Source organism: Ciconia boyciana, chromosome 1 (assembly GCF_034638445.1).
Source record: "Ciconia boyciana chromosome 1, ASM3463844v1, whole genome shotgun sequence".
Taxonomy (NCBI): Eukaryota; Metazoa; Chordata; class Aves; order Ciconiiformes; family Ciconiidae; genus Ciconia; species Ciconia boyciana.
The window spans coordinates 68,161,600-68,180,193 of record NC_132934.1 but is presented as its reverse complement, the minus strand read 5'-3'; the positions used below and the strand labels follow the sequence as shown (position 1 = coordinate 68,180,193).

General features: G+C 42.1%; 1 protein-coding gene across 6 annotated transcripts in view; it reads left to right on the top strand.

The window, feature by feature from the left end:
* Positions 1-18,594, top strand: part of WASHC1 (WASH complex subunit 1) — a 45,199-nt gene that overhangs the window by 8,641 nt on the left and 17,964 nt on the right. For 5 of the 6 annotated variants that reach the window (XM_072872849.1, XM_072872866.1, XM_072872839.1 and 2 more), the window contains one exon: positions 3,797-3,950. In XM_072872849.1, the coding sequence (XP_072728950.1) occupies positions 3,802-3,950 (149 nt within the window). In that variant the 5' untranslated portion in view covers positions 3,797-3,801. Of the gene's footprint in view, positions 1-3,756; positions 3,951-18,594 lie in introns of those variants that run through there. The other variant, XM_072872824.1, reaches the window with a different exon arrangement.

Sequence of the window (18,594 nt, the reverse complement as noted above, 5' to 3'; positions counted from 1 at the left end):
TTCTCTTTGTTTGCAATTTAATAAGGCAAATGAGGTTATTGTATGACACCTGAGCACATTTGTCTTGATCATGAAAATTGACAGGAAAAAAAATTGAATAAAGAGTGGCTGGAGCCCCTAGCTTCTGCAACTCTTTTCCAGACCCTCTTTGATCAGAAAAAAAGAGCCATATTGCTCTTTCTTCTGCCTTGTGTGATCCAGAGGTGGTCACGCCACTAGTGATTAAATCTCTTGGGTGATCTGACATCTGCTTTTCTGAATCATACTTGCTTTGGGTTTTATATGCTCCTTTCTCACTGTAGCATCTGAGTATTTCATGTCAGCCGTCATAATTCCGGGATGCTGTGCTTTCTGCTGAAACACGCCAGCTCCCTCTTTAAGATTCTGGAGTGGTACTGGAACCAGTTTGTTGCTTTGTGGAAGTCACTTCCATGTGTAAGATACGAACAGTTTATTTGCACCTTTGGTGTGTATGTTATGTGAAGGCTTGGTATCCATTGGGCAGGGCGGGAGAGCTGAGATATTTCTAATCTGCAGCACTTTGTTTTTATGTAATGCCTAATTCTGGTAATGGAGCATGGCAAGGAAATGTGCTGCTTCCTTCTCAGTGCACTGGAGGTTGAGATAAAGGAAAAGTCATTCTTGCTGAGTGACATTCAGTCTTTGCTTTCCTTCCTGACTTTTGCTGGGAATATTTTGAATTTTCCCTACTAAAATCTTCCTTGTTCCTGCAGTCCATGTCTGTTATGGGAAGCAATTCTGCTTTTATTCTAAGCATGTGGTCAGGTCTTTACTCAAAGTATTTGTAAAACTGGCTTGTTTCTCCAGTTAATTTGGTCACAAGAGGTAATAAATAGGAGCTGTAGCATGGGATTTTGCCCGAGTCTAGTAATTCAGAAGGCTGTTCCTGTTGTTCCTCTTTCTTGCTATAAATCTCTAATTTTTACCTTGCACAGAAAGAATTGTCTCTTGTATCTGTCTCTGATAGCAGTTCCCACAGAGTCTACCACATTTCTCTAATGTGTTTTTTTAGGAAAGGTGAGAATCTGGAGCTTGTGTGAGAGGCTGGGTTGAGAACCTGTGAAACTGAAGTTTACTGACAGCCGAACCTGTGACAGGAGCACCTGGGGCTTTTCCTGCTTTGCCCCACTACTGTGTGCTCCTCTCTTTGCAGGGGAGCAGTGGGTCCTGAAGAACAGTCTGCAGCTTCTGAGTGCGAGGAAAGAAACAGTTTGGTAGTAGCTAGGGGAGTGCTGCATCTGAGTGTGAGCATCTGTCTGTCAGCAGCTGAACTGAGCTTGGCTTTAGAAAGGTCACTAAGAAAATTAGGATTGGTGAGAGTCTGGGAAATCATACTGGGGCTGTATAATCTCATCTGGCCTCAAGAGGTGAAAAGCTTGGCCTTCTCATCCTGTGGGCAGGATTACCATTACACGGTAATGGTTTTGATAGCGAAGCAAGTTTAAGAAGTCCCTTCCTGCCCCTGCTTCCCACTCTGTTTCATGACTGGACAATTACAGCTGTTTATCTGGCTGTGCTAAATGGGGTCATTGAACTGATCTGAGTTAAGAATAGGCATCCCAAGCATCATCAACATTGATGCAACAGAAGAGTTGTGACCAGTGGCAGCGGGGATTGTAAACGTGTTTTGCTGCTGGAGCCAAAGTATCTCATAACTGCGCGCTCACTGTGTTATCTGGTCCCTTTGTTCTGCGTTGTCAGTCAAATAGTAGATTTGAAAGCAAAAGGGTTCAAGCTTGGTTGTGGTCAGCAGATCAAAAAATGCCATCTCAAAATTAGCTGTACTCCTCTCAGATTAACTTGTATGCTTTACAACTCTAAATAATAATTTCCTGCCTGCTGAATAGGCCCAGTCAAGAAGACTAATCAGTGTGCAAACATTGCTTCTAAAGAATGTGCATACAGAGTCTGGCTGCCGGTGATGCATGAAGTGAAACAGACTAGGTCTAAGCTTCCTGCAGCAGAGCCATGTCTTCTGATGGCTGGGCTTGATTTTGCAAATTTGTTATCTGCGGAAAGGCTCCTAGGTTTCCTCCTTCTTTTACCTCTCATATGATTCATTATTAAACAACCTCCCCCCCCACCCCGCCAAAAAAAAACCCCAACCCCAACCAACCCTACCCTCCCCCCAAAAAAACCAAAACAACAGCCATATCACATTTACAGAAAGTCTTTCCTAACCTGCTGTGGTAGGATCAGAAAGGACAAATTTGGAGAGGGTGGATGGTGTTTCTTAAATGTATGGGAATAGCTGCAGGCAAGTCTAATCTGATATCTTTTCATTTTGTGAAGCAAGATAGGGAATTTAAAGAATGTGTGAAGACCCCTCTAATTTTCACCTATTAAACAGTTGTTTTATGCTGTAACTATCTCTTCAGGCTCTTGTTTTGTGAATTTCTCCAGTATAGACTGTGTTTCTCTGTTATTCTCAGCCTGCTCCGCTGTACAGGCTGGAATACAGTTTGCACACAGCAGTGCTCCCTGGACTAGCTCCTGCAGACCTCCAGGTACCATGGAGGAAATGCGTTGTGTCCTGAGATATCTCTGTCTGTTTCTGATGCCTTACTTTTTGATCCTCCTTTGTTTTGCTTCTCTTCAGCTTAATGAATATTTTCTTACACGGATGTATAGCACTCTGTGTGATGAAACCCTGTAATGAGCAGCTGTAGACTGTGTTTTTTTACAGTCTGAATGAGGAAGGCACACGGAGAAGACAAATTGGAAGGGAGTTGTATAGGCCTAGCGGCAGAGTTTGGGTTGGAAAACTATGGACACTCTACTCTGTTCATTAATCAGGCTGTCCTAATAGTAATGTATTTGTGAGTTTACAATTTCTAATGTGCTCAGAGAAATGGATTTCTTCTCTATACCCTCTCCTGTGTCCCGGGAACTTTTTTGTTATTTTTGTGAGCAAAAAAATGGGAGGCAGACTCTTTGGGAATTGCTGAGGGAGAGGTGAGGAAGGCTGGCAGGATGGGAACATGGGTGATACATAGCCTTCTCCTGGCTGAACTATACAGCAGTGGTATTGGCCCAGCTGCATCCAAGAGCGTGCATACTGCTCTGGTGCATGTGTTGAACATGACTGAAAGATTTCAGCGACAGTTTAGGTTTTATATGTGAAAGGATCCTAAAATAAGGAGGCTTCTTTCAAGATAGTCGCTAAGGAAAAATCCAGTCACCAGAAGCAATGAGCAGCTCCTGGGAGTCTCAGAAGGGAAGAATTCTCATTAACCTACTTGGAACAAGGGCATGTGTGCACATGCATGCCTTGTAATTTCATAGCTGCTGTTCTTGGAAGGGAGCGGTGGTTGTGTTTCTTGGAGCAGAAGTGTAAGATGAAATACTGCATTTTGCTAATAGGGTTGAATGACCTGAAATATATCCATCTGGAATATGAGGATGGGAGGGAGGGGACACGGTGACTTCTGACGAGTCTTATCGCTGCCCGGAACTGACTTTGCTCCAAAGTGTGGTCTTTGTCTTCAGCACAGTACTGAGCAAAGTTTTGTTAAGTATCATGCTAAAAATAAAATTATGGTTCCCAAGAGCATTCAGGTAAGCAAGAGACTCCCACCTCACTGTAGCTGCCTTGCATTTATTAAAAATCCAATATATCAACCTTCCTATTTGTGCCTTTCTCCTCAGCTCACCGATTCCATTGCAAACACTTTCCTGAAATAATTAGGGGAGCAGAGAGTGGAAGCCCCTGAATAAAAGCTATGATAAAATGGAAGTATGTTTACTATAATGACCTATTTGCTCTTTCCTTTAGGCACAATGGCTACAGTAGCCCAGAAGCACTTTTTGGAAGGGCAGGCATACTCAGTCCCCCTGATCCAACCGGACTTACGCAGGGAGGAGGCTGTTCAGCAGGTGGCAGATGCACTTCAGTATCTGCAAAAGGTGTCGGGCGATATCTTCAACAGGTACAGTGCTGTCACATGGGGATTGGGGGCTTAGCATTCAGCAACAGGAAACAGTGCTGTGATAAGGTTTCAGCAGTGAAAGGGCATTGCATTGGCAAGCAATGGAAGTTCAGAAAAGGGATAAAGAAGGACCAGATGCACTTCAATAAAAGTTTATTGGATTCGGGTCTGTCAAAGTTAAGCATAATGAAATGGCTGCAGTTAGCCAGAGGTTGGTTGTTATTAATTTTTTATTCAGTGGCAGACTCCCACAAATTGCATTACTGCTTCTGCTGCAGTTATCCTTTATTCCTTCTTGCTCATGTTTTAAATGAGAGACTTTCTTATTTAGAGTATCTTGAAGATACGTCTTTTTGAGTCATTGTACTTGGAGCAGCGGAGTAGAAAATGTCTCTTTGTTCTGATCTCTGGGACTTACAAAATGTTCTGTTTGGGCTTCTGGTGTTTTGCGCTTCTCTTTTTGTACGTTGGGAGGGCTGAGCACATGAGAGTGTCTGTTGTTCTTCTCGCCACAGTCTCATAATCCATCTAAACTGATCTCTTCAGGGATTCTGCCCAGACTTGCCACCTCTTGCATGTGATCATCTTTAGGACTGGATCTATAAGACTACCTGTATAGCAGATCAGAGAGATTATTGTGTTTGCCTGCAAATGATGGTAGATAGCATGGTGCCTTTTATCATCCGATGCCATCTTTGATATCTCAGTGCCCTGAGATGGCATATAGTATCACTGGTATAGAAACAGATCAGCATTTATCTTCTCTCAGCCTGATTAGCAAAAGCACTTGCTTTGGTTTCAGTGGGGATCATGACTACCTGGTTTGATCTATTATGGTGTGAGCAGGACCATGGCATTCTTCTTTTGAGTTTTTTGGGTTTTTAAGGGCAGATTGAAGTTCTTTGATTTTTGATAGTGATACTTTGAAGGGCAGCCTCTGGGGAAAGGGTATTCCCTAAGGCTGAGTCAGGTCATTGAGGAAAATAAAGGCTTTTCATTGGAATAGTCTTTGTTTGGGCAAGGGCTCCTGGGCAAGGACCAGGAGTGTGTTTAGGCTGGATTAGGCTGAACACAAGGTCTCACTCTTTTGTGCACTTCTCATTATGGGAACCCTTCATGATATAAGGCTGGGAGGCGGCTTTCTAGAGCTGCCAGAAACATGTGGAAAGCAACTCTCAAACTTGGGACTGGTTGGCAGTGCTGTCCCTGTCTGTGGGGCAAATAAAGCTATTGATAAAACAGGAGTGGTTCTTTCCCTGCTTCTTTTTTTTTTTTTCCCTCCTACTCGCTGCTTTGGAACGCAGTACCCTGTAATTTCCCTGGGGAGACAAGCCTGCTGTTTTGTATGCAAGTCACTCCTGAGTCCTGAACAGTGACTGTGATGCTGTTCCCTCGCTCTTTGGTGCACTCATGACTTCTAATTACCAATTTTTTCCAACAACAGAGGAGGCTTCATTGGGCTTTTTGTTTGCTTTGCCTTTCCTCTGAGGTCTTGGCTCTCTGATATAATTAATAACGATTTAGTAATTATGCAGGCGTCTGATTAAAAGTTCCATGACCTTGGTTGTTCCATGCCAATCAAGGGGCAAAGCTTTCAAGGTGAGAACTTTGCCGCTTAGTGAAGAGTGACCTTTTATCTTCCTTTTCCTGAGATAAGGCAGCTCTGTCTTCCGTTTCTAGGAAGGAGCTGCCTTATCTGGGGAAGCTGACTGTTCAGATCTGCAAAACAGCAGCGTGCAATGTTGATGGAGAGGAAACTTGTTCAGTATGGCAGACTCAGCTGAGTGTGTCAAACTCATTACTTCAACACTACAAAGATGCAGATGTTCTGGGATTGTATTGTGGGAACACTTGGATTGGTACAGTGCTTTCGAGAGTGGCAAGCCGATTTGTAATTTGTTGATGGTGGAATGAAAGAGTCTTTCTTACTCTCTATGGAAGGAGGAATCTTCCACAAACAAATCTTTTTTTCCATGTTAGCTGATCAAAGCTTCTGTTTTGAGTTGCTGCTGGCATGACAATTGAGTATGAATTCTTAAAATTAACGTGTCCATCCATTGTGCAAGGAAGGTGAGCTTTTTCTCTTTTTATTTGGAAACTGGCTGAAGGCAACTGTGGTACTGTTGTGGTTGTAGAAGAAATATTCCCTGGGCCAGGTAGTGGCTGTGCAGAAGCAGCAGTGGTGAAAAGAGCCTGTGGATTCAGTCTTCTCAAGGGGACACAAGAAAGACACCTTTGCATTTGGAGAATAGGGAGAAAGAAGATAAGCAGCTTTCTTCCCCTTCCCCCCCGGTTTCGGGAATCTGGGAAATAACCCATGAGACAAGTCTCTGCCAAGCTGTCTTCTTTCCAAATGCTCTCAAACAAGGTGGCTTGCTATTAACTGTGGCAAGGTACATGGTGAATGAGGCACTTTGCAGAGTTCATTAGTTTGTAGAGAATCAAGGGATGTGCAGGTGCAAAAAAACCAGGTAAACTATGGCTGTGACACAGAGCAGACCTGCTGGGAGCAGCCTTGGAGATTAGGTCTAGCAACCCATAGCAGCTAAACCTCCTCTGTACCTTGCTAACAGTGCACCTGGACTGTGATCTGGGATCACTAAGAAAGAGCAGGGGGTAGCTCAGCATCCCTCTCTGTCATATTCCTAACCCTTGGGAGCAGGGACCCATCTGGTGTCTTCCACATGGAGAACAGCAAAGTAACACATCCTGCAGAGGGAGAGCACTGACCTGGGCAGGCTTGTGGCTGCTGGGCAGTACAGGTTGATGTCTTAGGTTAGTACTGTCAACAGTCCCATCCTCTTAGGAAGTCCTGTCCTCTTGGTGCTGATATCAGGACTGTGAGGAGATCAAGAGGCTGCACGTACTTTCCAGGGTTGTGTTTTGGAGTGATGGAAGTTTTAACCTTGTGTATGTTAACTGAATTCATGTAATTAATCTGCTGTGGAAGCTGCAGTAAAGATCAGATGCATTGCCTGTAGCTACTGAGATTTTAATACATATAATTACTGTTTAAAACATAAACATTCTAACATAGCCAATCTGACATAATATCTATATGAGTTTAACTCCTGGACTTTTAAGGAGGGCTTTTGATACAGGTCACAGGAGACAGAATGACCAATTTAAACACTCAATTAACCAGTAGTCTTTCATCTATTTGTGTCATCATTACCAGCATTTTCTGGGTGACAGCTTGTGTTGGAATCGTGTGTTGTGGAATTTTTTTACAGGAATGTTGTTGTGATAAGTACTTCAGATAGGTGGTGGGTTTAGCTTTCCTGACATGCCCCCCTGGTTAGCTAGGCTTGTCCTTTGGGATTTCTCAGTTTCTGAGGAGAGTTTGTTGCCAGGAGATGTTAATAACCTCTAATATGTCAGTTCATTATTCAGAGCGTACACTTTTGTATAACAGATTTGTGGAAAATTGCCTATGCAAGTTATCTCATGGAGTGTTATAGCAGTAGAAAACAAATACTTGGGGTTGAAATGTTGTTATCAAGGTCTTGGTGTCCTTTGCCTGTGATTCAACCACAAGTTGTCCAGTATACAAAATTTCTCATCTGTGTGCTGCTTCTTTTCAGTTTAAGGAAGAATTTCTGGGTTGATCTTTTTAAAGATCTTTATTCAGTGTCTTTTGCTTGTCTGGAATAGTATTTTGCTAAACAGGCATACCCTTCTTGTTCCTCCCCAGTTGGATTCAAATTAATTTAATACTAAATATTTGAAAAGGCCTTTAATATTAAACAAAGGTTTAACTGAGACCCACGCTTCTGAAAGAGGTAAACAAAAGCACTGTGGAAATGCTGTTAAGTGTGGGGAGGAAGTCTGGTAAGTGTGTGATTAAGGAAGGTAAGGAGTGGCTAGCTGGGCAGCAGAGCCTTAAGGGATGTTTGGGACAGGAGCAAGGTTGAGATGTGGGTAGTCCTGAAATAGAAAATGCAGACAAAACCTTAGTCATGAGGTACATTTGGGTGTTCCCCCCCTTGTTTTAAACTTATTACTGTGATTAGTCATGATGATCAATAATGGAAATGGGTGACTGAATTTCTCCGTAAGAATGTACTTGATTTAGGATGTCTGTGGAATTTATTTTTAAATGTTCATGTAAACTTGCAAAGAAGGGTCTTGCTGCAAGCTGTACTGTGTTGTTTGTTGTGCACTGTGGCTCTGGGCTGCAGCTTGGAGCTTGAACGCTGCATTGTAGTTGTTCCTCTGCTGGCTGTAAGGGTTTGATCTTACTAAGAGGAGAGCTGTCAAGAGGGCTCCATTGTGATGGGTCACCATTCAGGTGAGTTTTTACCAGGATGCTGGCTGTAGCACAGGGAATCAATTTTTCTCCAGTTAATTTGAGAGTGATACGGCTCTTAACTCTCCTCATGGTACTTTGAAGTTGTCCCAGAGGCCATCTGAGAGAGGATGCTAGGTCTAGTTTAGTTTCAGATACCTCTCTTGAGGGGCTGTAGGAGCAGTCATTTGCTGCCAGGAAGATTAAGCAGAAACAGTGAGGTAAAGGAGTGAATGGATAGTCCTGCAGATGTGAGGACATGGAGCATGGGGAAGACAGAGGGAGGAATTTTGCTTGCCTTGCAGATATTGGTTATTCTTCTACAGGCATGTCCAAGTAATGTGGATTTTTTTTTTTAAGTGTAGCACTCACTTTGTAGGAAACCGCTTATTTGTTTTAGCTCTCATGGTCCTCTGGAAGCTAAATTTGAAAGCTTGCAAAGATGTAGCTTTGGAGAGGTTCCCAAACTATTGGGAATACTTCAGGAGGCAACATAGGGGGTCAGATCAGCATGCCTGGAAGGCTGGTGGCAGCTGGCAGTAGCAAGCATCCTATGCCCTCAAAAAGAGGCAAAGGGATAGTAACTGTTCTGCAGGAGTCCAGATTACAACTCTTTCTGGATGCTGCTAAAATCCCTAAGCTTAAAATCTTGTGGGATTGGAGGCCCAGGCTCAGATGCCTTGACAGCCCATGGAGTGGGGCAGCAGGTGGGAAGGGGCACAGATAGAGCTGTCACAGCTTGAAATGAAATGGGAATAGTAGGGAAGAGGAGACTGAATGGTATTAAGTCATTAAAAGATTATTCCTTCAAAATGAAACAAACATGGTGGAGAATGAGCAAGACAGGATTCTTGCTCATCTCGGAAAGTGCTGAAAATCTGTGTCTTTTGGACTTCCAGAGATTAAATGTGTCTTTTAAAGGAGAGGAGCAGAATGCTAAATTTGATTCTGCAAGCAAGATGCTTTTAATGGCATTGTCATTGAAATGTAGTGATGGTTACTTAAGCCCTTGCTCTAAGTCTACTAACAACAGCTCTTCCACATCAGTTTCTTTCACTAGCAGTCTGTTTATCTTTGAATCCCATTCCCCCAAAAGGAGGGTGATTAATCTGTTCTGCCTTAAGTGATTGAAAGGCAGTCTTGAACTTGATAAGAGAGCTGTAGCCTTCTGTACGCTAACAAGGTCTTCAGCATAGTTTAAAACGAGCAATTTAAAGAAATGATTGAAGTGCTTCACCTTCAATATCCTCTTCCAAGCAGACTTAAACTTTTTGCACCTAATAGCAGGTCTGCAAATAGTGGTACATTTTAATGAATAACTAAAAGACGCAGTGCCAGCATTAATGCAAAATGTTTCTCAAAGCATGAGATGAGTTTGCGTTAGCTAGAGAAGACATTCTGTGGGGAGGAAGGGCTCTTAATGCTTGATTCTGCATCTGAAAAGAAAATGATGGAATATTGTGTCCAGGATGCTGAAATGGCCATCCAGGAGCACAAGGGAAATACAAGCCTTACCCATATCCTCAGTCACTAAAAATAAAATGAGTGGTTTAGGTGCAATCATGCTAAACTGCTGATATATCAATTTGCTGTAAGTAGTAAAAAGTGAAGGAAAATGCAAAAGTTGCAGGAGAGGTGTTCTCCTACTTCTGGAATTGGTCTCAAAGCTGCTTAGCAAAAGGAGGCAAGAAACAATTTCAGACTTAATGGAGCTCTTGAGAGGATGCTCTCTCCTTTTACAGGACCTTTCATGGTAGTGGAATACCTAGTGGAAATGTGAGACAGTTTGATCAAAACAGATGGCATGTGCAATAGGAAAGGCAAACAGTAGGGAGAAACTTAGGTAACTTTGGTACATATGACTTGTTTTATTTTAGTTTGCGGGGTTTTTTTAACCCTGACAGGGTAGTCTCTTGTTTATACTATGTGCCTTGTTGGAGAAAACTCAATATTGAGTAGCAGCTTTCAGGTTCTGGTGAGCTAATTCTCTCCTTGGTCCTTAAAGATAGGACAAGTCAGACTCCCTGAGAAAGCATGTAAGAGATTTGAAAGTAGGAAGAAGTGTAAGATGTACCTACCTACCTAAGGGCAACTTGGTAGCTGGAAAAACACCCAGTAGAATATGCATTGTGGCTTGACCATCCTGAGGCCTAAATCTGTTCCTTCCTCTCTGGACAACTTTCATTCTGCTTTTGCCAACTCTGGGGAGATGAGATCCATTCTCAGAAGGAGGATTTGCTACTCCTTAAAGAGTGAAGGAGTGATACCAAAAGAGAAGAGAGGGAGGCAAGGTTGCTGTTTCACTAAAGGAGGGCTTTGCTTTGAAAGTATTTGGTTTGTTTTCTTTGTTTGGTCATGAGCAAGGGCAAATCCCACCTTAGCTTCTAGAGAATTGATTATGGCAACACCTATAATTTGTAACAGGGATGTTGCTGTCTACAACTGTATGAGTTGGACTTCCTGAAAAGAGGCATCCCAGAAGAGTCTGTGATAACTCTTAACACGCTTAATGAAAATAAGTTCTTGATAGCATAGGAACTTCTTGCTGTGCAGACTCTGTTCATGCAGCAGAACTTTGCGTCTTGAAGAAAATCATTAATCAAAAAAAATTTGGTCCAATCACATGCAGTTCATAGTGGCTTTCCGACTTATTTTTTTGCTTTTTGTTCACATTTTTATGTGTCTGTAGGCTAAAATCAATTTACTACCATCTATAGACTCTTTATGGCTCAGCAAGACTTTTCTAAAATGTTTAAAGAACTACAATTTTAACGTGAGAGATGCCGCATGTAGTAGCTACCATTGTTTATTATTCAAAGGCCATGTTCCAAAACAGATAAAGCCAGTTTCAAAACCATCTATGGAAATGAAGCCTGTAGCAGGAAGAAGCAAAAGAAACAAATGTTAGACCCGTTTGTGGAGGTGAGAAGGAATTATCTTGATAAACATTGCCTTCTTTCACCAACAATTATTTTAGAGCACAGTCAATATGAGGACAGAGCTGTGACTAAGTTGAAGGATGGATCACTTTGTATACCCCCAACTGCTATAAATTGGTTTAAACTTTTATGAGCTATCTTGTAACAAAAAGTACAGAGGTGTAATTACCACTGCTTTTGCTGCTTTAAGAAGTGGAAGCCCAAGAGGACCTCTCTGCTATTGACAAGATGTAACTTTTTGCTTAGTGAACTGTTTCTGGATTGGAAAGGTAGTGTGTGAATAGCCTGGAGCCCAAGCACTATGCAATTGGAGTGAAATAACCTTCTTTGAAGCTGAGTGCAGCAGGGTCTGAACCAGCTGATGCTTGTGGAGGCTTATGAACTTCAGAAGTACTGTCTGATGCATTAATGCAGTGAGGTTTTAAATGGCTGAAAGCTGTAGTATACTAGAGCATGAGAGTAACGTATCCAGAAATAATAATGGTGGTATAATAATAGTTCTCAGAAGAGAATTCCACACTGAACCCTAAAGCAGGCTTTTCTGCCTAGCAGGAGCACTGAGAGCCCTTTGAGAAAGAAGTAAAAAAATTTGTCAGGGGATGGAAGTGGTGGTGATCTGTCCTCCTTACCACATGCCAAAAAGACTTGTTCCGGTGAGCGATGCAAGTCTTTACAATGGGACCAAGTGTCCACCTTTGCGTGTTTATTTTCAGTTAATTCTGAAGCCAGAGCTGCGTGGGCATGTTGACACCTTTTCTAGGCTCATCTCTTGAATGCTGTTTCAGAGTTTCTACCCAATTCAGACAGATGCTAACATGTGAATCACTTGTATGTGGTGTTCATAAATGTTTGGGGGTGCCTTAAAGGTAGCATTGGGTTGGAGGAAGGCAGCAGTTCAGTGTGAGCGTGGTGGGAAGGTGTGGTAGGGAAACGAGTTTTGGAGGGTAGGGGGTGGACAAGTTGGACTACAATGCGTCTCTGGCTATGTTTTGCTAACAGCCATGGTGCCAGTCCCTCAGAAGGTTAGTGGGATGTCAGTGTCAATTCAGGGTCCAGGCAGTGACCTGGGCCTTGAGGGCTGCCTAGAGAGCAGAGGTGGGACTGACCTCCCAGCCACAGCTGTGAGTGACTAATGCAAAGAGGTCTCATGTCTGCAGTACTTCAGCATGGGAGTGTTAAGTGTGCGTCCCTAATGTCTTCCCACAGTTGTGGTACCCTGAGAAAGTTCTCCAGGAGAACTCTGAAACTCTGCTCGTTGTGCAGCTGAGTAAACTTCCTTTCCTTGAAGTACTCTGGATGGCTGTGGGTTGGAAGGATCTGGATCTACTTGATGGGAGATGCAGTGACTGAGATTTTGTCCAGCAATAAGTCATGTCTATAAACTACTAGGGCAGGAGGTGGCTGTTAATTAACAAAGATTTGGAAAAGATCTTATGAACTTCCCCATCCAGAGAGGCATCCCCTTCCCCCCAGCCCCTCACCCCAAGTGGCTGTAGCTATTCATCTCTGGAAATATCCAAGGAGAAGCAGATCATAACAAGTCAGTGTGTACCTCACAGCAAAATAAATGTTCCCTTTTTTCTAGTTTATTAGCCTGCAGGTTTGGCAATATTGTCAGATTCTCCCACTCCCACTCTTCTTGACACAATTGCCATATCGTTCTTTTCTTATACAAAGTGATAGCTCTACCTTCTCAACCAGCTTCAGACACTGGACTCTCACACGTGTTGGAGTCATTTTCTGTTCCTATGGATGAGTTTTGTCTACTCAGTCATCCCTGGAGGAAGAGATGCAAATAAGTCACTTTGTTTTACAGGCATGACTTCCATCAGGGATCTAGTGTGGAGAAAACTGTCTGGAAAATAACACTGAGTGGCTTGAAATGTGAATTACAGACTCCCCGCTATATAAGTGGGAGTGTGCACATTGTGGGGAGAGTTGCGGGAGGAAACACCAGTGCCAAAGGTCCGTTCTTCACACTTCACTGGCGGATTAAATTCTCTTTCCATGGTAGTCCTTTCTGACTAGCCGTGGTTTTGTCACTGGGCTTTTCCAAATGGGGTACGTTAGAGTTTGGGTGTAAATGCAACTGACAGTTAAGATAGAGCAGCGTTTTTGGAGACAGAAGATCCATTTGCAGATGCTAATGAAGGAGTTCTTGTTTTTCTTCCATTTAAATCCTCCAGACAATCATTTTATTGAAGGAGCCCACCATGCTGTGCCATTAGGGAGAGGAGGGGGTAAAAATTATTTTTGGAGCCAGGGGTGAAGGATTTGGATGGTAAAGTGTGTTAAAGAGAAACCCCTGGTGAGTAATTCAGTATCTTCTGAGTTGGATTACATTCTTAATTTATCCAAGAATATGACCCTTATTCTGGATTAATATACATTTTAAAATGCAAATACCTGATTTTATTTTACTTCTAGGACTTTCATTTTAGATCTACCATCAAAGCTGAATAAGAAGACATGCTTGATGGGCTTAACAGGCATAACAGGACATTCCTTTTAGAAGAGAAGGTAAAGCCATTGCACTTCTGCTCTGTGCTAGTGCAGCAGGAATAGCCTTTCTGATTATCTATTAAATATATATAACATGCCAGTATTTCAGTAGCTCAGCATCAAGAAACTAGAAAGTTCATGATCTCCACAGTTCAGTTCTCTCTGTCACTTTGGTCCAATGACTGGGTTTCTTTGGTATTGCTTCAACAACAATACTTTTAACAGTGGCATCCTGGATTTTATTGATTCCAGAACAAATTCAGACTTTGTGTGACTTTTTTGAGGGAGGGAGGGTGAGAAACTCCCAACTCCTGTTGGATTACTGAGCACCAGGCAGGGTTTTCTTTGTTCTTTCTAGCACATGGGCAATTTAGGGGGGAAAAAATCCCCAAACAACCCCACAGCCAAAATCATGCCCTTCATTATGCTCATGCTTACTTTTAGCTGGGATGAGGGGATTAGCTGCTGCTAAAGGCATTGGTCCGTGAGAACATTTATTGTGTGAGTATGTCACAGGGCGAGTGGTTAGGCTATTAAAATTTATGAATTTATGGTCCTGGCAGTTTTGGGGTGGGGAATGAGGTTTGAAAAGTATACTGTACAATTTTTTTCTGGTATTATTGTGAAGCTAGTATTTCCATTCTTAATGACTATTTGTGAGTCACTATGTGGGGAAGATGAGTTTAAAAAGGACAGTGAGGAAAATGAAATCATGTGTCTAGAACTGCTCTAAAGGTGATGTCTGATCACAGACTGTTTCAGAGCAGCTGTCAGTCCAAGCAGAGAGGCATCTGATCTTTGATGCTGTTAGAAAAATCTCTGCCTGGGGCCCAAAGTTTTTTGGGGAAAAGTAACTAGAAATCCATCAAGAAAGTAAGAAAGTGCTGTAATCACTCAGGAAAAGTGTTAGATGGATAACGTGTCATAAAGAGTTACTCTCATTTGTTGAAGAAGCACTTATGCTCAAATTAGCTTGTTGATGGGCATATCATAGGAGGTGCCTTTTGAGATTTGAGTGTGACTGCAATTGATTGTAGGAAAATGAAGAAGTAACACTAAACAACCTCTGTTTCTGAAGAGCAAATACTTTGAAATAAAAAGTTCCATTTGCAAAAAATACGGAAAGAAATCTTTCCTTTAAGGAAAGACTCTCCTTCCTTTAAGAGAAGGAGACCTGTTTTGAAAGAGAAGGATCTGTTAGGAGAAGTTCAAATTGGAAGCATGGGTGAGAAAGGGAAAAGATGTACTTAGCAATGAGGTTTCATAACTAGCAAAGGGCTGATACACTTTCTCAGAAACAGTTATCTTATGTGGTTGGGCTTGTTTTCATTGTAGCAAAATTTTGGGGGAATCTTGGGAATCGGCAGTGGTCCTCACAAGATACTGAGGAGGATCATTGGCTGCTGAACAGAAGCAGCAAGTGGCAATGCCTGCATGGGCAGAAGTATCTAATTGGAGGAAGAGTGGAAGGGAATATAAGAAATTTGATTGAGTTGTAAGCTGTTGGAAGTACAGTGATCGCTGCAGCAAATGTCATGAGCAGAAACACAGTATTCAGAGCAAACCAAAATGACCTGGATACTCAAAGTCATTCTTCAAAAGCTAGTTAGGTCATTTACCAAGTATCTGATGACAACCTCAATAGGTCAGGACAAAGTGAGGAAAGAGGCAGACCCTTAGTACGTGGTAGAAGTTAGAAAGGAACGAAGCGTTGCAAGAAGAGATGAAGTGCAGTTGTCTTTTGAGGGTTTCTCAGTTGATGAAACAGACTGCTTTATGGTAGCAAGTCCTTCTTCTTGCTTAGACTTCCCTTGTCCTGAATATGCAACTCCAGTTGCGCAGGACAGTGGTTTTTATAGAGGCTGATTTTAGTTGGTGACTGTTGTGTGATTACTAGCTTGTAAATGATAGCTCTTAAGTATCTGTTATTGAAAAGGGGACTGAAGGGTTCAACTTGAGGCGTGCAAGTCAAATTCTGTGTGATTGCCATCAGCTACTACCATCAGCTACTTTCCCCACAGGAAAGTGGGGAAAATGTAAAGCCAATGCAAAAACCTTTACCTTCAAACTTGTGTCTTAAATGTGGAGAGAGGGTATATTTTGGATCCAGAGAAAGAAGTGGTGATGGAGAGAATGGTCAGTGTTTTGCATCAGTGCTTGCTGGCTGTAGTTTATTCTAGAGAGCAGCAATGGAACGGATTTGGCAATGGGGAGACACTGAAGAGTGTAAAGTACTTGCATAGGTGATCTTAAACTCAGAGAAACTGAAAGTTAAACAACTACTGAAATATATATGTTAACTCCTGTGAATTAAAGCAAAAATTGTTCAAATTAGTGAATGATGGACTGAAAATCTGGTCTGCTGGGACTGTACTGTGAATTTCCCCAGATTTTCTTTGTCACAGGGGACAAACAATTCTGCTCTTGGTGTCACAAGCAACTGAGACTTAATTAACGCTTGGAAATTGCTTTGAGATCTTTGGGTGAAAAGCTATGAAGTTCTAATGATATTTAATCAAATGCAAAGAAAAGCGATGCTTTTCTCGGAGAATGATTAGAGTTTGAACTTCTATTGCAAGGAATCATTTTCTGCTCCAGAGGTGGCGTGTTTTGATCAGCATTCTTATTCTTGGTGACAATGACTGTTTTGGTAGCAGCCATAAACAGACCAGGAGCAGCATTTGTGCTATGTGCCATGTTGGTATAAAAAGCCTCCATCCCAACAAACGAGCAGGAGCTCAGCTTACCTGCTACGTTTAGCCTTACATTAGGGCAAGCCCCATAGTAGAACCTTTAGGGATGTTCACCAAATCAGTTCTTATCACGTGTGCGCAACTGGGCGCTACTTACCTTGGTCAAGAAAACTGATTTAAAACCACTTGGAAGGTATGGGCGAAAGCTAGGAATAAAGAGGAACTTCCTATCTCCTGCTCTAAACCGGGCTTTCCTCTTGTTCTGCAATGTTGAGTCGGCGTGGACTGCCTTGCCAGTGGGGAGCAAGGCTCTGCAAATGTCACTCTTCCTTTCCGCATTATCACGGCAATGTAGCTTGGCATCTTTGGCTAAAGTGAGGCACAGGCTAAAAGGGCTGGGGAGGCTGCTGTGGATTTGCTGGTGGCTAGTTCCTGCTGTTGCTACCTTCAAGTGAAGCTCAGAAGAAACATCAGTTTTAGCTGGTGGCTCATGCATTTCTTTTGCAACCCCACCTGGGAGAAGGCACAGATCAGAAGTTTAAATCCAAGCTGATCTGTCTCCTGTGACTACTGCTGATCGGAAATGTAGAGCATAATGTTGATTAAGAGTGAAGTGTACAACAGAAGCATTGTTTGTGTAGAATCAGATATGGTGCCCAAATGAAGGCTGGAAAGGAGTTTCTTCTAGACTCAGGGATCCAGAGAAATCTAAGACCTTTTTAAAGATGTTAGCTCTCCCTACCTCCAGATATCATTCACCACAGGGTCACAAGGGCATTTCTCCACTACTTAGGTTTCCTGTGACTCTGTGTGGTGATACACATTTTCTGTTCTGTGGGGACAGGGAGGAAGATCTTTGGCTATTCTAAGAAAGAGCTTTGATGGGAGAAAAAGAAACCTAATGTTTGTGTACACAGTTGATTAATTTAAGGTTACAAGGTGCCAAAACACCTTCTCAAGCTATCTGTCAAATATGGTCTGTAACTTCAAGCAACATGGAAAGAAAATTTACTTCTGACAGTCTCGTAAAATTCTGTCCAAACGGGATTAGCATTCCTTTCAATAGTGATTTAAAAAAAAAAAAAAAAAAAGGGAAAAAAAACACTTAAGGCTATACTACAAAAGATTGCGCTTCAGTGAGTAAATACTTGTGAGAATTTTGTAAGGATGAGTGAAGACTATATAGATAACAAACCAGTTACTAGTACGTACAGCATCTGCTGCCTAATATCTCGAGACTATTTCTGTGGCTGCTGCTCTGGGAAGCAGCTCCACAGTGTTGTTCAGTACCTGCCCCCACACTGCCAGTGGAGGAACTCAAAAGGTCACCTATGAAACTCCAGCAGTACTGGTAGAAGAACCAGTTTTTTCCCCATTACTACTTTTAGAGCATCCTTCCCAAAAGTTGTCACTGCGATGGTAGAACCTGTTGTGTTTCTATATCTTAACACTATTAATGGAGAAGTAGTTTGACCGAAAGTAGCCTGTATAGTTTAAATACAAGATCTAATTGTGTAATTTATTTGCAAACACAGACTTTTTACTTAGTATACATTTCTTCTAGAAGAAGGAAAGCCTGTCTGCTTTCAGATCAGTCAGTGGTGGGAGGCAAGTAAAAAGATTGGAAGGTTAAAGAACTTGTTTGTGACCTTTTTTTTTTTAAAGAAAAAGGCAACAAAAAAAAGCTGTTTTCTGGGGAGGAGAACAAGCTGCAGGGGAAGAGGGAGGAGGGTGCTGTAATGATAGGTCAAAATTCTAAGTTTCCAGTTTTACATAAACTTAATTCACAGTAGCATGAGCACCTTGTGAAATGAGAGATTAAAAATCAAAATGAAATTATTTTTGCATGAGAACATGACCTGTGGAGAGTGATGTGTGCCAGATCCTGCTGAGGATAACCTGGCAACCTTGATCACCCTCCAATCTGAAAAGCCATTCCACATCACAGGAGCAGGGCAATATGTGAATGCTGAAACACCTGCAAATCAGGCTCAAGGAGCAATCAAAGTGTGATAAACATTAATTAGTATAATACCCAAACTCTTAATGGAGGAAGGAATGTTGATTACACTATCACACTTGGGATTTCTTTCTGTCAGAGATGGTGTATGATGACAGTTTCTGATTGCACTTACTCAGACATGAAGTAAGACTTCTTAAAAAACTGCTTAAATATGAAGGAGAGAGAAGAGCAGAAAGCAAACAAGTTGATCTTTCTTTGA